This window comes from Leptonotus elevatus, chromosome 10, assembly GCF_054856555.1.
Source record: "Leptonotus elevatus isolate MCC_2025b chromosome 10, RoL_Lele_1.0, whole genome shotgun sequence".
Taxonomy (NCBI): Eukaryota; Metazoa; Chordata; class Actinopteri; order Syngnathiformes; family Syngnathidae; genus Leptonotus; species Leptonotus elevatus.
Genome location: NC_141248.1, coordinates 11,979,070 through 11,995,313, shown reverse-complemented (window position 1 = coordinate 11,995,313; position 16,244 = coordinate 11,979,070). Strand labels below are relative to the sequence as shown.

The 16,244-nt window shown below is 39.1% G+C and overlaps 2 protein-coding genes across 4 annotated transcripts; both read right to left on the bottom strand.

Annotated features, from left to right (window-relative positions):
• Positions 1–778: 778 nt before the first annotated feature.
• Positions 779–6,966, bottom strand: slc6a14 (solute carrier family 6 member 14). Of its 3 annotated transcripts, XM_086087014.1 has the most exons (15): positions 6,884–6,966; positions 6,373–6,517; positions 6,168–6,299; positions 5,564–5,725; positions 4,526–4,640; positions 4,310–4,442; positions 3,565–3,705; positions 3,271–3,406; positions 2,997–3,089; positions 2,792–2,917; positions 2,532–2,650; positions 2,360–2,459; positions 2,162–2,271; positions 1,106–1,273; positions 779–1,013 (listed from the first exon to the last, which is right to left on the bottom strand). In XM_086087014.1, exons 1-15 carry the CDS (start codon positions 6,947–6,949, stop codon positions 855–857), a joined length of 1,905 nt encoding a protein of 634 aa, XP_085943140.1. In that variant the 5' UTR covers positions 6,950–6,966; the 3' UTR covers positions 779–854. The 3 variants fall into 3 exon arrangements, with proteins under 3 accessions (XP_085943140.1, XP_085943139.1, XP_085943141.1); XM_086087013.1 differs by having other exon boundaries at positions 2,360–2,650; XM_086087015.1 differs by having other exon boundaries at positions 2,365–2,650.
• A 1,511-nt stretch (positions 6,967–8,477) lies between these two features.
• fmoda (fibromodulin a) lies at positions 8,478–12,647 on the bottom strand. The gene is made up of 6 exons (XM_086087182.1): positions 12,556–12,647; positions 11,768–12,141; positions 11,067–11,189; positions 10,382–10,522; positions 10,034–10,301; positions 8,478–9,169 (listed from the first exon to the last, which is right to left on the bottom strand). Exons 2-6 carry the CDS (start codon positions 12,110–12,112, stop codon positions 9,018–9,020), a joined length of 1,029 nt encoding a protein of 342 aa, XP_085943308.1. The 5' UTR covers positions 12,113–12,141; positions 12,556–12,647; the 3' UTR covers positions 8,478–9,017.
• Positions 12,648–16,244: the final 3,597 nt, after the last annotated feature.

Genomic DNA, 16,244 nt, shown 5'->3' with positions numbered 1-16,244 from the left:
TAACTTAGTCGAGTTAGTCTGTAATGTGCATGGAACTTGTGATCAAGACTCTTTTTTTTCTTAAATGGTGACTGGACTCGTTTAAATAAGGCTTAATTAAGTCGCTGTGACAACACTCGATTCAGGTGGTGATAAATTATGAGCATGGCATTTCGTTTCTATGCTAATATACATCGTTTTGCATGTACTACACTAAAAAATGCAAGTAGGTAATATATATGAGCTGATAAATACAAAAATGAATGTCTTATACTAATTATTGCATTTTGGATGAGGCGAGATATGGTATACAAATGTAAGCACATAAAACAACATACATTTACATTTTAAATACGTAAAAAAGGTTTCAACTGAATACATATTTAACATTTTCATTGTTTCTAATACAGTAAATTACATAAGAGAACCAGACGTTCGTATGTGTGTGTGTGTGTGTGTGTGAACGTAACACGGCTTCAGCCCACTCATGTGCGGTTACAAGCTTTTGCCTGCGGTGCTCGGTGTCAATGGGTGCAGTTTAATAATTGGCCACCAGATGTCACTAAAGCCCAACCATAGTCGCACACGGTGGTTGAAGGTTGCCAAACCTATTCGTGCAGGTGCTGCTTCCCTCACAGGGCTGTTATGAATGTAAAAACATAAACAATCATTTTTATTTTTTTACATATACACAACAGAATCATGGTTAACTAGTTTTGAAATCAGAAGTAAATGAAAATGTTTTGTTCAACCCTTGCTCATTTATATTTAAAACAACAAAAATGAAGATAGTTTGACATTTGTATTCATTTTATTTTATTTTATTTTATTTATTTATTCATTTAATAAAGTAGACCCATGCATCTCCTGAAACATCAGAACCATGTGCTGGAGATAATATTTACACTTGGTTCTGGTCTGGTGAGGTTGCGGTTCTTTCTGCGCCTGCAGTGTCCTTCTGCGTACCGCTCACCACAATGGACGTCCAGATAGGGATGCCAATGTTCCGAGGCAGAGCAGAGGGACTTCACACGCTGTGATAATGGTGAGATAATGGATGCAATTTGTTTCTGGCATTCATAAGAAGAATATCAAGTAACGCACACACACGCACACACACACGCACCTCCCATGGTGTTCCCTGTACTCTTATCAGCTTATAAAGAGCAATGAGCGGAATCCAAAGAAGAATAGATGCTTCCATGCACCATCCCAGAGCCAGAGCCCAGGCTGGGTACTGGACTTTTCCATAGGTGGGGGGTATAAAAGCCATCAGAGACCAGATCAGGATCACCTGTAAAATGAAGGTAATGTAAATAAAGTAACTCACTCTCTAACCACAATTTATTGCAGTCAGTGAATGCCTGAAGTCAGGAGGCAGTAAAAATCACCACATTGTGAGGGCTCTATTTTCATGACCAGCACAAGGCACGAGGTGCAGTGTAAATCTAGGCAGGGGCGGGCTAGACTAAGTTAAGATATGTTTGCACCATTGTGGCGTGAACGCAGCCAACTTGTTTCACGGCCAATCAAAGCGGATCCTCTCTTTAACTTTAAATGCCACGCTCAAAGGCGTACTGATACTCTTTGACCTCGCAGAAAGAGAAAGTGATTTTGAGGAGTCCTTGCAGGAGGTCAAAGTACACAAAGTCTGTTCATGAGGAACTGCAAGCAGACCTCCACAGGTGGCTGATGTAATGTTGACCATGGAGATCACAGATCTGTCAAGTAGCACTTGGAGACTGCCTTTCACCAGATCACACTTGTCCGTGTGTAATAAAGATGATGATAGAAATGCGCTCAAATAAATTGACCTCTGCAATGATTCCGATTCAGGGTTCCAAGCACACTGTTGACATATTTATGAATTTAATATGATGACGTCCATCATAGATGTCTCTGCCTGCACCTTGACCAAATTCCCCAGTTATGTTACACTACCTGCGCAAATATTTAGACATGGTTTCAGCAAGCATAAAGTCTAGTATTGTGTTTTCCTTCTTCGCCAAATAAATTCACCCATGTTTTCGTTCTTTTTAAGAATGAACCAAACAATAAACGGCCCCCCTTCACTGATATCAACTCCAGAATTGTATCTATTCTTTTCTTTTGAAGTCCAAAGTACCGGACCACACTAATTGTGTGGGTCAACTGTCACATTTCTTTTGAGATGTACACTTACCACTATAACGCAGGGGCTGATGAAGAACCAACACGCTCGCCACCAGAACCAATAACTGCAACTCTTCTTGCCAAGCATCATCTCGGCATCCATAATAAAACAGTTTCCCCCTTAAGAAGAACAAGCAAGAATATTCAAGGCAATTATTATTATTATTATATACACGTCACTTCTATTTCTTTCAATTGTCATATTTACCATACATGTAGATGAAACCAATGATCTCCAAGAGAGCCAAAATGAGCATTACCCAACCTGCGACAAACTGGTCAACAAGAGTCACCCAATATATTCCTGCCTGGACACAAACTGAGAAATGGAGCAGGCGCCACTTACGCAAAAAGCGAGAAATGCGTTCAGAAAGACGCACCTGTGTGACGCAAGGTAGACCAAGGAGGTAGATAAATGCACTGATTAATATGGTTAACGTGGCATGTTTGGAGGTGAAGGTTTTTGGGAAGGAGTCGATCAGGCATGTGGTGATCACCTCTAAGTTGAGAAAGAAACACAGGGTTAAGGATCGATGGATAGATAGATGGAATCATCTATTACAACTACCGCTACTGCTTCTTCTTCTATTACTATTATAGTGGTCATAACATAAGTAAGTGACCTTTTGTGATGCCTCACCCACGGCTCCAAATTGGGAGTCGAGACCAACAGTCAGCAGCATGAAAAAGAATAAAAAGGACCAGAATGGAGAAACCGGCAGTTTAGACAGAGCGTCTGGATATGCAATGAAGGCCAAGCCAAAACCTACGCAAGACAAAAACTAAATATTAGACAACCCTGTAATAAAAAGCTTAGTACTTTGAGGTCATTTTGTGTGACTCACCTTCCTTCACCACCTCCCCGACAGGCATTTTGTAAACATGAGCCATGTGGCCCAAAATGGAAAATATGGCAAAACCAGCCAGCACACTTGTGCCTGAGCAAAGAAGGAAAATAGGTCAAAACAGATCAAACATGGTGGAGACTGCACTGCAACATTATATAGAGTTCAAACCTGCTCATGATTAACAAACGTCAGAAACTTGAAACAATTTGTAAGCCGCCTTTCCCCAGCCTCCGGAAACAAGAAGAACAACGTCTTAGTGTTACGCCCCTACCAGCATTAGTGAGTGTCACAGCTAATGAATCCTTCAACGCGTTGTTGTGGAATTTGTTATAGGAAGCAAGTGTCATGACTCCGCCCCCACCAATGGAGAGCGAGAAGAAGGTCTGAGTCGCAGCGTCTTTCCACACCTACAACACACGGCGATACTTGAAATGACAATCAATCAATCAATCAATCAATCAATCAATCAATCAATCAATCAATCAATCAATCAATCAATCAATCAATCAATCAATCAATCAATCAATCAATCAATCAACCAATCAACCAATCAATTGGTCCATACTTGTGCCTCAGCCAGCTTAGTTAGATTGGACTGGGAGCCAATGTAAAACTCTATCCCATCTCTGGCTCCCTCCAGTGTCACTCCCCGGATCAGCAGAATCACAAGCACCACGTATGGGAACGTAGCAGTGAAATAAACAACCTAGAGGCGTAAAAGGCAACATTTTAAAATGCTTATTAGCTTATTCATTTTGTTACCCAGCCCTAAATTGTGGAATGTTACAGCTGTGCTTCATTTTATTATTATTTATTTATTAAAAGCACTATACTTTTAATTCGCTCTTTCTCTAGTTTTAAACCAATGTTGGATGTGATCGCTTGTTTTTATTTTATTTTATTTTTATCCCTTTTAAATGATCATTCTTTTATTGCTTCTCCTTTTCTAGTAGGAAATTAAAAAAATAAACCTGCACATAATAAGAACTGGATAATGTACTGTGTGTGTGCTTGAATCAAAGTTATTAACCTCTAAACTGGAAAAAACTAACTCAAATGTATCTATGAAATGTAGCAATCTTCAGATTATCGACTGATATTTGAGGTTTTTCGTCTGTTATAAAATAATCCAAAAAATTGACATGGTGCCCCTAGAGGCGCTCGAGGTTAGTGCAGGCATTAAACTCGAGACACTATTAATTAATTCCCCACATTAGGGCCTCGATTCACACCACATCGTCCAAGGGTTGATCCCAAGGGTTGACTTGCTTTATAGAGGAGCCTTTAAAGTTTCCACAGCACTGACTTACTTTCCCTGATGACTTGATGCCTCTGATGAGTGCGGCACCAACAATGATGGAGCTCAGCAGCAAACAGAGAGCCAAGTGCCAAACGATTGGACCCGTCTCCTCAATACCGGCGGATCTCTGCAGAGCCACGCGACTGAGGAAGAGGAGGGAGAATCAGTCATGTACAACCATGTCCGTCAATGTGCACGAACATGTTTGAAAATGGAATGTCCTTACTCCCAGTACTGCTCACTGAGGCTTTGCACTGGCACCAAAATCACGTGGGATGAAGGACAAGTCATGTTTCCCTGGCTCCAATTGGCCACTAAAGAACCACTTATATTGCAATACACTAGAGAAGAAGAGATAATTAGCCAATAATTATGACAATTGATCTTTAACTCATTCACTGCCATTGACGGTTATAGACGTCAAAAATTCATTTGAAGTTTAACATTTGTTTCCACTTTTATTAACAAGAGTATGAAAACCTAGAATTTGTTTTATTGTACATTTAGAACAGATATAACATTTGTGATTAATCGTGAGTTAACTCATGAAGTCATGCAATTAATTACGATTTTAATTGCCCGACGCTGCTAATTTTGAATCTTAATTAATCACATGACTTCAATAGTTAACTCACGTTTAATCATAAATTTTATATCTGTTCTAAATGTACAATAAAAAATGTTTCTAGGTTTTCATACTCTTTTCAGCAAAAGTGGAAAAAAATGTTAAACTAATAGAAATAGTTCAAATGAATTTTTTACGTCAATAGCCGTCAATGGCAGTGAATGAGTTTATGTGACATAATCGTTAACCCTATAAAGTCTGAACCATGAAATATATGTGAGAACATTTTGATTCTTTGTAAATAGAGTATTTACCGGTCCTTTGAACAAACAAAAAATGTTGTTGTATTTTTTAAATCAACTTCCACATATAACTTTTGATTTGCGTCATATATTACACAACCGGTCACAATGCTTTAAATTCGTACATGTATAACTGACTTATCAAACATATTCGTATTTCCAAAGATCAGAAAGAACATTTCCCACTATTAGTAAGTATAGATGTCTCTCCTTTCTCAATTGGGGCGATTTCGCAGCTGGGTGATACTGCCCTCTAAAGGATTATCTATGCATTGCACGTGTTAGATCATATACGTCAGGGCATTAATGAAGAGACAAATATTATAGTCATGAGGAGGGCTCAAAATGTCTTGTATTTAATATGATATGTTTGGCATTATATGGGGATAAGTGTTACCTTTAGGAGAGTCACTGCAGTTGCTGTTGGTCCAACTGAAGCAGTCAAACCAGGGCAGAGGACTTTGGAAGGAGGCAAACAAGTAGTACAGGCTGTAGGCCATGATGGCATTGTAGTAGATAGACAATATAAGGGTCACAGTCACCATGGCAACGCCAACACCTGAACAGGACGAGAGTTAGAAGGATTGGTTGTCTGACTTCATTCTTCATTTTTGTCTTCCTTTCCCTGAAGCACAATTTCCTGTTGGCCTGCCATCTTTTTTGTCCAGCTACAATATTCCCTTGACGTCAAATACTGCATTGACGATGGGGAACATGAATAATTCATTCATTGAAACCAGACTTCACAAATTAGTTTTGGTACAACTAAAGCCACCTTTGCTCTACTTTTAAACACTCTCACAACCACCAGAGATGAGTTGTTTCACTTGACATTAAAACGTGTATTATTTGAGTTGAGTTACACGACCAAAAAGACCCTTTCAGTTTTATGGACACAAGCCCTTGAAAAACAAGCAACTGGGAGTCATAAAACAAAAACGCTTCCCTAACCAGTAACCATTGTTAATCTTCAATCAGACAGGAAGGTCTGCACATCTTACCCTGCAGTATGGGAACTGCTCTCCAGACTTGAATTGGGCCTTGGCTGCAGAATTGTCCCAGTGCACTTTCCAAGAAGTACAGAGGAATTCCGGCGAGTACCAACATCACAAAATAAGGTATAAGAAAAGCTCCTGCAGAAAGATACAAAGCAGATCAAGCATTTTTTTCTCCCATATTCCAACCAATGTCATGAGATCCACCTACCGCCTCCATTCTTATAAGCCAAGTACGGAAATCTCCAGATATTCCCAAGGCCGACAGCATAGCCGATTGTGGAAAGGATGTACTCCTTCTTATTGGCCCAGTTCCCTCGACCAGAACTTTTATCGCCCGCGTCCACATGCACATTCTGTTTCATCAAACGTTCCCACACGTCAAAAAAAACAAAACGCAAAATGTGCCACCATCTGTTCACCAGCACTATCGCAGCTTGTGTGGCTTCATCAGCATCTCAATTAGGACTGCCAGAAACGGAACATAATCCTTTTTCACTAAATATTCTTGCATCACTCTTGCTGTCACATAATTAATTAAAATTAAGCCGACATAACCCCAAAAGGGACATTATAAGACATGATTGTTAGAAGTTAGATATGTGTTCACTTAATATTTGAATCCCATTTTTTGCTAGCCATTTTTATGTTGTAAAAACCAAATTCAATGCGAAGCTGCCCATTTTTGTTGCTGCTGCTAAATGGTAGAAGTTAACAAGTACCTGGTCAACAACAGCAGGCTTTGCCAAAATAAAATCCTTCCAGTGGTTCCCGCTGTTTTTCCTCATGTCCTCTCAAGTTGTCCTGAACTCTTCTTCGTAGAACATTCTCAGGTAGTTCTCTTAAATGCTCTGTCAGGTGGGGTAGCGGGAGATTCTCCACCAATCACAAGCACTCACCTGACCACTTGAAAAATGCCATTGTATGAGTGTGTTCTGGTATTCCCTACTCGATGGGGACAGCTCGCGCGCATACACGCGTAGACTTACCTGTCCATTATTACTATGACTGCTGATGGAATTATCTCATAGTAGTGTACACATATAACCACTGTCAGCTTCAACTATTATCAGTCTTCTGACCACTGCCAGTTTGCAATGGCGGAGTCCAACCCAAGACACGCTTAGGACCGTGTTTGAATAACATTTCATTATGGTAGTATGGACTAAAACGGCCAAAATAAAAAAATATATAAATGACTAAATAAATGACTAAATAAATTTAAAAATGAATATAAGAAATATAAAAAAAAAGTTTCAATACCAATGCATTTATATATATATATATATATATATATATATATATATATATATATATATATATATATATATATATATATATATATATATATATATATATATATGTTGTTTTTATTTCCATTTATATTTATTTTTGGGGATTTAATTATATATTTTTATATCCGTTTTTATTTTCACTTTTAGTCATTTATTTATTTATTTTTATTTTTGGCAGTTTTGGTCCGACCAATCACGGTTCACCTGTTTTCTGAGTGTGGTCATGTGACGTTCGCAAGCTGAGCCCTGAGCGCTCTCATATCATTTACAGTCAACAACAAGTGGCAAAATGACCAAGCCCGACTTCTCCTTTAAGGCCACAATGTTACGTCTGCAAACCTTGAAAAGTACACTTGATGCAGAAACACACCACCAAGCATAAACTGTAAATAAACAGTAGGCCTTGTGATGTTATAATCTATCGTTACTCCTTTGTCTATTCATCACAGATCCATCCATCCATCTGTGGATGACATCCATATCAACAGATGTACAGGCCCGTCACACTCCTGCGCCTCAACTCAGTTGAAACAAAGAAGTTAAGTAGAACATGATTTAGTTAAACTGGAAGGAATTGGTCACTTAAATGCTTTTACAAACAGTCACAAATGTCCTGCTTGGCTTTTTCCTTTTGTTGTGAACACAAAGCTTGTGAACTTTGTTTCGCCTCATTGACCTGAACCTTGTGAATCTTATCTGTTCACCTCGAGGACACCTGGGAGGAGCTTGTGTCTGACCATGGATGTTATTAATTTGCGTCAATATAACAGAGTTGACTAAATATTGATGAACACAAATAATTAGTATCGTTAGTTACTGTCAGGAGCTTTAGTGGCATGATGGAGTCTTATTACATACTAAATTTTATTCATGACATCCAATCATACTGATTAAAAGGTAAAATATTTTAACGCCCCCATTAGCATCTGGTTGACACGATTTACAAGTGTTCTGGATTTTAAAGTAATATAGGGTGGAAATAAGTAATGATTTGCTTGAAATGTAGAATAAAGTATGTATACTCAATTCATGCAAGTTTAATGGATGAACAGACACAAAGTACATTTTATGCATGCAAAAAGTAGAAGTAAAGAAAAAGGTGATGATCATCTTTAAAATTGTTAAGAATGCACTTGAATGCACAAATCAAGCATTGTCATGTTATGAAAGATTATCTTGTGAATGCAAATCCACCACGTGCCTTTAAGGTCAACACATTCAAAATAAAGGAGGAGTTATGTCAAACTCAGGCATAATAAAAAATCTAATTCGACAACATTATCAAATATTTTCAAGCATAACAAAAAGAGGAAGTTAAGAAAGTTAACAATATTGTAAAAAGAAAAAATAATCAAGAAATGATCAAGAAATTTCAACAAGCAAGTCTCTAAAACAATTCTAAAATAATATTCTTCTTGAATTATACAAAAGCTGTTTTTTTGGCACACAGAAACATAAACAAAAAACCAAAAAAAGGTTAAAAAAAGAAAAGAAAACATTTCTTCTAAAGTACAACAAAGTTTATGATGGAGGTGACGTTATGAAAAGATGGAGCACACGTTTAAACGTCAATGCTGGATGCCAAACGCAGGCAGAGTGCCGAATCCAATGGAATGTCCTCTTGACTGATCTCATTCCCATCCAGACGCAAAGTTTGCAGCTCGGAGAAATTGGTAACGTCCACAATGCTGCAGAAACTCCCCAATGTGAACTCTGCAACAGCACAACACAAACACTAATAATCATCTGGTAACAATTACCAGGTCAACTTACATATGTGACCGTAAAAACTCCAGCTCCAGGACTCTTAATTTGCTCCCAAAAACGTATGAATACGTTCTATTTTAAATATTACCATCCTCACAAAGATGTATTTTTTGGGGGGTGGGGGGTGTGGGGGTGGGGGCGGGGGTATCCTTGAGCATACAGAAGGCTTTGATGCAGCCTCTGAACTAACGAGAATTGTTGAAGCAACGGTAGTTATTACAAAAACGTCCAGCAGGTGGCAGCAAAGTATAAGAGATCAACCAGGGCCATGTTGCAAAAAACTCTTTCCCCACTGTTTTAAACAAATTTGTGAATAATGATGAAACCTAGCTATATTCTAATGCTAATTGCTGCAAAACGGAAACAGATAGAAATATACTTTTGTTTTCCTGATGATTTTGGTACGTTGCATGTTTTTATAGCAATAGAACACAATATTCTGTGGGCCTAACAAAATCAGTCAAAATCCAGTAAAACAGCCGGGAGTGAAGGGGGTTGCTTCAGTTAAAATGGCTGGGAGTGAATCAGTTAATTTGTCGTTCAAAAATCTAGAGGGCACAATTTTTTTCAGTATGAACTCTGAACTTTGCCTGGCAATAGGACATATATGTGAAAAGTTGAGGGACGGAATGCAGCCAACTCACGGCCAATCGAAGCGGCTCCCCTCATTCACTTTTAAATCAGGGGTAACATTGCAGAAGCCAAAATCGAGGCGTAAATGCACGAAACCAATGCATCTGTGTGTGACCCCTCTCCACCACAGGCAGTGCTATTAAAACATTGTTAAAATAATAATGATTTTTTTTTTACCTTTTATGTGATTGGCTTGGAGATAGAGATGCTGCAGGGCAGTGCTGACCAGAGGGATTCTCTCCAGGTGGTTGAAGCTCAGGTCCAGCTCCACCAGGCCTGTCACATTAAAGATGTTGGACGGAAGGCCCGTGTTTGTGAGCTGGTTGTGGGCCATGCGCAGATACTGCAGCTGCGTGAAAGCGGCCAAGAAGCCCTCAGGCAGAGAGGCAATGGAGTTGGAGTCCAAGTAGAGTTGGTGCAGTTGTTCGGGGAGAGACTTTGGCACCTTGGGTGGAGAGCGTGGGGAGACTTGAAGTATACAAAGCTTCTTATTTTGTACATAAAAAGGCACATACTCGCCCTCACCTTTGTCAACTTGTTGGCACTGACGTCCAACAGTGTGAGAGATGTCAACGACTTTAGCGATGCACCCATGTCTGTGATGGCGTTGTCATGGAGATGCAGGATTGTGAGGTTTTCCATTCCCTCGAGGTCTGAGGGTGTTACCTAGGCAACAGTTACATTATAAATAGCATTGGTGGGATATCCAAACTGTAATCATCAGTCCATTATTTTTAGTTTAACCACGCTTCTGTTGTCACTTTTTCACCACTATTTTAGGCACGGAACCCTGGAGGTTAAAGTTCAACTAAAAAGTCAAGTCAAGTCAAGTCATCTTTATTTATATAGCGCTTTCAAACACAAAGCGCTTTACACTAACCAAAGCGTATGTAGTAGGAATGAAAAAAAAAATGCTGGTTTGCTGGGATTTTATTGTATTGCTGTTAATGTTTTATGTTATGTTTAGGCTAATCTTGCTGTGTATTGATATTAATTTTGAGTATTAATTTATTAAAAATTGAATTAACTGGTTACTAAATCAATAAATGTCTGAGTTATTGTAGACAAATCAACAATTTTTTTCCTACTTACACACAGCAGAAGATAAAAAGTATTTATTTATTTATATTCTGTATATGAATATCCTGCAGTCACAGTTATGTGCCCCCCCCCCCCCAAAAAAAGCTACATCACTGTTGCAAAGAGTTACCTTTTCAATGCTGTTATGGTTGATCCTCAAGTCTCGAAGGGTGCGAGGGAGGTTCCGAGGGATGCTGGTCAAATTGTTGTGTTGCAAATAAAAACGCTCCAGTCGTTCTAACTTCGCAAAGGCCTGAAAACAGGATGATCATCCTGGTAAATTGTGCAAGCCATTATCCAACCTTTTTTGTTTGGTGTTTGTGTTGTTGAGTTGACATGACATTAAATTATAAAATGTTTGGTGCATTGAATGAGTATTTCTATGGATTTTTTTAGATACCTGTGTGAGTGGCCACTGAATGCACCCCGAGTCCAATGTGGAATGCGAGTGGGACATTATTGTTATTCTTTGTAATATCTCGCGGCCCCACATAGTAACACTGAAAATGCGCATAAACACTCAGCTTGCATTCTGTCTGACTACATTTCTCATGATTCTTAGACACGGAAGCAGGAAGTAGTTCTAGTTCCAGTATGATGCAAACGTGAATGTGAAATTCGTTTATCGGATGGCAACTGTATGATTGACATACACATGGGCCAAACAATTGTTGACTGGACGAAAAAACAACAACAACAAAACTATGTAGCTGGCAAAATCTGCCGGGATTCGGGACACAGGGCTCATCGAGACTGTTCCCGTTAAAACGGGACAAGATCCCTGTGCCCACAAAAAAGTTGAGCTTGTGTCCTCATAACTGACACGTTTACCTTCTCGCTGACGCCATCCGATGTGAGCTGGTTGTGATGCATCATAAGCCACGCGAGATTGGTCGCGTTGACCAGAGACGAGTCGGATATGGCTGTGATGGCGTTGTTTTGGAGATACAAGTACTTCATTCGGGAGGGGATGGCGGGCATGGCTGTCAGGCCCCGCGCATCGCAGTACATGGCGATGGAAAAGGTCGGGGGGCAGTCGCACTCGGGGGGGCACTCGCCTCCTGCGTAGTCCGCTTGGACGGCGCTGCGGCCGCTGTACAGCCAGGCGAAAGGATCTTGTGCATGGGAGGGAGTCAGTGGAAGCAGGGCAGACAAGAGGACGATCACCGGATGCATGGCGGCACTCACGCAAGATCCTCCTTCACCTGGATGGTGACAGAAATTAGTAAAAGGTCTTTGAAGTATTTCCTCGTAAGTATTTTTGCACTGATGTTGAATAAACACCCAAACACAAGAAGTGCAGCTACTGGCATAGTTTTGGAATGGGATTGCCTGCAGGGAGCAACATTCTTACAAATCTTAATCCACAGGGAATCCAAGGAGGAAGTGAAAAAAAAATGCCAGAGAGAGAAATGGAAACCTGGTTACAATGCACTCTTTGTAGCTGGGCCTCGAAAGTGGCCCAAACCTTCAGCGGAGTATCCAAAAATCAACTTGATGTCTGAGGAGCAAGTATGATCATATCTGCTCCTATTAGGTCTCATACCATTCTAATTGCCCAAAGAGACACATTGACGGACACATGCATGCACACACATGGACACAGTTACACACTTTACCTGTTTTTGCGATACAGGCCCCTTTTCTGAGTCCCCTCCTCGCTGCGTTCGAGTGATCCCGAGACTGGCGGGCACACGGACCAACAACAACAAAAAAATAGACGTGAAGGTCTCCACCCCTTTTTGCTCATTCATGGTGATGGTTTCTTCCACTCCACCATCCCCCCTTTTTTCGAGTAAGAAAAACACATACTACAATAATTGTATATTATTATTATTTTTATTTAAAAAAAAATATATATATATTATCATTTATTTTAATGTTATTTTTTTAAATAATCTAATACTACCATTGTGCAAATACTGACTAATATTGTGCATACAAGCTGTTATTACTATTACAGGTTCTCACTTTACGACATGACTCACGATGAACTCATTTGTGGCATCACTGATTGTTTTTGTTTTTAAAGCAAACATTGAATGCAATGTGACTTTTCTGCTCGTTAGTGCAGTTTAGTAAAGATGAGTGTGTCATCACCTGTGATGCTCACAGCCACGAGTGGGCATATTGGTAACGGCATCTTGCCCTGATTCGCCTGTTCGAATTCTGTAGACAGCCTGCTTCGCAAACCTTCACATATGTTGCTGAGCTTCCTCTCCCAGCAGTTCTTTAAGGGTTAAATGAACACACTTGTGAGCTTGCCCACATGTTATCTGTCTGGACTTAATGTGGGTCACTTCCTGTCTCTCTAATACCATCTGACTGTGGGTCCAGCCTTCCTTTTTCATCCTTTCACCAAAAGAATGTTACTTTTGCTGTCCCCGTTTGCTCAATCACAAATTGTAAAAAAAAATATATATATATATACAAAAATATGCGTGGAACTGTTAATTACTTAAACATGTCACTGCCAAGTCAGATTAATACCATTTGTTCAGATGCTCATCTCTCTTAGTGTTAAATGTCATAAAACCAGGTTACATCTGTTGTGCATATGTAGGTTATCGTTGCATTTTGTTGCATTGAACCAGAACAAATCTGAATGAAACATTTCAAAGTTTGAGGTGCAACAGTATAGTGGTATTGTCCCACTCAAGTCTGCCTCCTATTGTCAAGGTGCCCTTGAGCAAGGTCCCCAAAGCCCACCTATCGGAGCAGCACTCTTTGTGCACCCCTTTCACTCTCTCCTTGCAGGACTGCCTGTGTTGGTTCTGTGTGTCGTGTGCAACACAAATATCTCGCTGTCGTCGCACGTCTCCTCTGTCTCTCCATTCCATCGCAACCCAACCAGATTGAGGCAGATGGCTAGCCCACACCATCAAGCTCAATGTTTTTTTTTTCCTGAGAGTGAGTTTGAGAATGTCTTGTGTGAACTGACACAAAAAGACACGTTCAATCCATTTTGAAGACGAGTCTGTTGGTAATACTGGCAAGATGACAGAGCTCAATGAAACAATAAAGAATTTCTAATTTCCAAACAATAAACAATATCCTAAAAATTCTTAACAATAATATGTTCTATGCAGCCATTTTTTTTTATCAATATCAGAAGGCGGCCATTTTGTCACTCGCTGTCAAGTGGAAATGATATCACAGTTGCTCAGGTAACAGCTAATCACAGCTCAGCTTAAGAAAACAGGTGAGCTTTGATTGGTCGTTGCCTGAGCCCTGAGCAACTGTGATGTCATCTTCAGTCGACAACAAGTGGCAAAATGGCCGCCCCCTGAGATGGATAAAAACGGCTGGATGTTGCTGCATAACTCGTAATGTATATTAAGCAGAATGTAATGTTTAGACTAGTTAGGTCACATAACATTTCATTGTCAAGAAATGCTTAACGTTGACTTCCCCTTTAATATGTGTATAATGGCACAATAGCTTTTGCTAGTAGTACTACATCATTACAAATCCTGGTCATTCCTTAATCCCCCAAAAATAAAAAATGAAGTCAAGATTATTGTGAGACATATATTATTGATGTTTATGGATATGTTAAATGAGTATTTGAAGAAGAAGGGGGGAGGGGGGAGGGGTCAATCCTTTTAAAAGTAACATGAAGCAGCACCCAGCCCGAGGTGCAGGAAACAACATCAAGTACACAATGGAAAGCAGATGTCTGCAAGTCACAAATGGAATGGACGTTGGATGGACGTTTATATGGATAGCTGTTGTAAATTGTTTGAATAACTTGTCCTACAAACATTAAAATCAGCTGTGGTACTGTAGTGTAAAAAGAAAGATAATCTTATACGCCAAATCCATGTTGAGGAACACAATGCATAATTGAAGTCCTACATAAAAAATAAAAAAAACCTGTAACAATTTATTCCGCCTCCATTTATTATAAATGTTCTTTTTCTTTTGTTTCTAAATGTCATGGATTTAGAAAGTTTGTGAGAAAGAAACATTGCCCCCTTCTGTCAATTCTGGGAAGTGCTGTTGACAAGACTGTCTGATGCGTATGACACAATCAGAGCGTCCGGGGTTTTTATAAATTCATGGGAATGTCCGGTTGGCATTGCGTGACTCAAAGAAGGTGAAGTACACTGTGTAACTGCGACTGGTACCACAATTTCAAGGCCGGGGCAAGTGTCATCTTTTAGAAATGGGAATATGGTCACCCTGGTATATGGCTTAAATACGGTAAAAGGATACACAAAACATACCGTTTGAGTTATTAATGGCATTTTTGTTTATTTGTATTGTAGCTCTTACAGTGTGTTCACACAAAGGAAAGTTTAATACAAGTTGTGAACCATCAGTTGGAGAGACCACTTTTATTTCAACCAAGGATGCTACAAAATGTTATAGAGCATATATATTTAATTTCTTTGACATTATTTATCTATGTTATATTATACTGCATGTATATCCTGCTGTATAGGGACTGGCCGTGGGCCTGTTTTCAGAGTTTGAGAGCTCTCAAGCTGAGTTGTGATCAGTCTTTACCTGAGCCCTGAGCAACTGTGATGTTATTTTCAGTTGACACCCCCTGAGATTGATAGAAACAAGTCGATTTTGGTGCTTAATATTTGACAAACACAATCTTAATTAAAAAAAGAAAATAATGTGCTTAGACTAATGGAGCTGCATAGACCGAAGTATTGTAAATAAATGTTTTGGGATGACTTCCCCTTTAACGTTTTTTTTTTCAAGGGATTGTTATTTCCAGCATTCTAGAGTATTTTAGAGCAAACCTGTCAATTCATTTTTAAATTTACAAACATATACAAGTGTGTACAAAAGGTCTCTTTTTCTCAGCTTTGTCTTAAAATGACATTCGTACAACTGCAATGTACCATATATATGCTAAAAAATAACTGAGTGACAATGTTATACATTTACATTGAATACTATCATTAATATAGCAATACACAGCATTTAAACTTGACACAATGAGTAAAACATTACACAATGTACTTTAAATAGAAATTTATGTAATTATGGCGTGCGGAGATTTTATTTACCGTAATGTAACAAATTAATTAAATAACAAATTATCACATTATGGTAATTAAATGTGACCTTTCACAAAATGTCAGACAAAAGTGTTAAGATGAAACAAACCGAGGACACCGCAAATCTATGAAAGTGCGGGCCGACAAATTAAGCAACTCATCACACCTGAGCCCCAACGAGAGGTTACACTAATAAAAAAAACAACTAAAATAACAGTATTTCAATGTTTATTTTATTTTACAGATTTTTCTTACATTTTTAAATGATCATTTAATTTCAAAAATAG

What these genes read in the sequence shown, in the direction of transcription:
- slc6a14 (XM_086087013.1), bottom strand. Translation starts at nt 6,949, where the DNA reads ATGAGGAAAAACAGCGGGAACCACTGGAAGGATTTTATTTTGGCAAAG. An exon ending in GCATCAAGTCATCAGGGAAA is followed by an intron (nt 3,706 to 4,309) that starts GTAAGTCAGTGC and finishes TTACGCCTCTAG; the next exon opens with GTTGTTTATTTCACTGCTAC. An exon ending in TCAGCCCCTGCGTTATAGTG is followed by an intron (nt 1,274 to 2,161) that starts GTAAGTGTACAT and finishes TTCATTTTACAG; the next exon opens with GTGATCCTGATCTGGTCTCT.
- fmoda (XM_086087182.1), bottom strand. Translation starts at nt 12,112, where the DNA reads ATGCATCCGGTGATCGTCCTCTTGTCTGCCCTGCTTCCACTGACTCCC. An exon ending in ACCATAACAGCATTGAAAAG is followed by an intron (nt 10,523 to 11,066) that starts GTAACTCTTTGC and finishes ACTGTTGCCTAG; the next exon opens with GTAACACCCTCAGACCTCGA. An exon ending in GTGCCAACAAGTTGACAAAG is followed by an intron (nt 10,302 to 10,381) that starts GTGAGGGCGAGT and finishes TCTCCACCCAAG; the next exon opens with GTGCCAAAGTCTCTCCCCGA.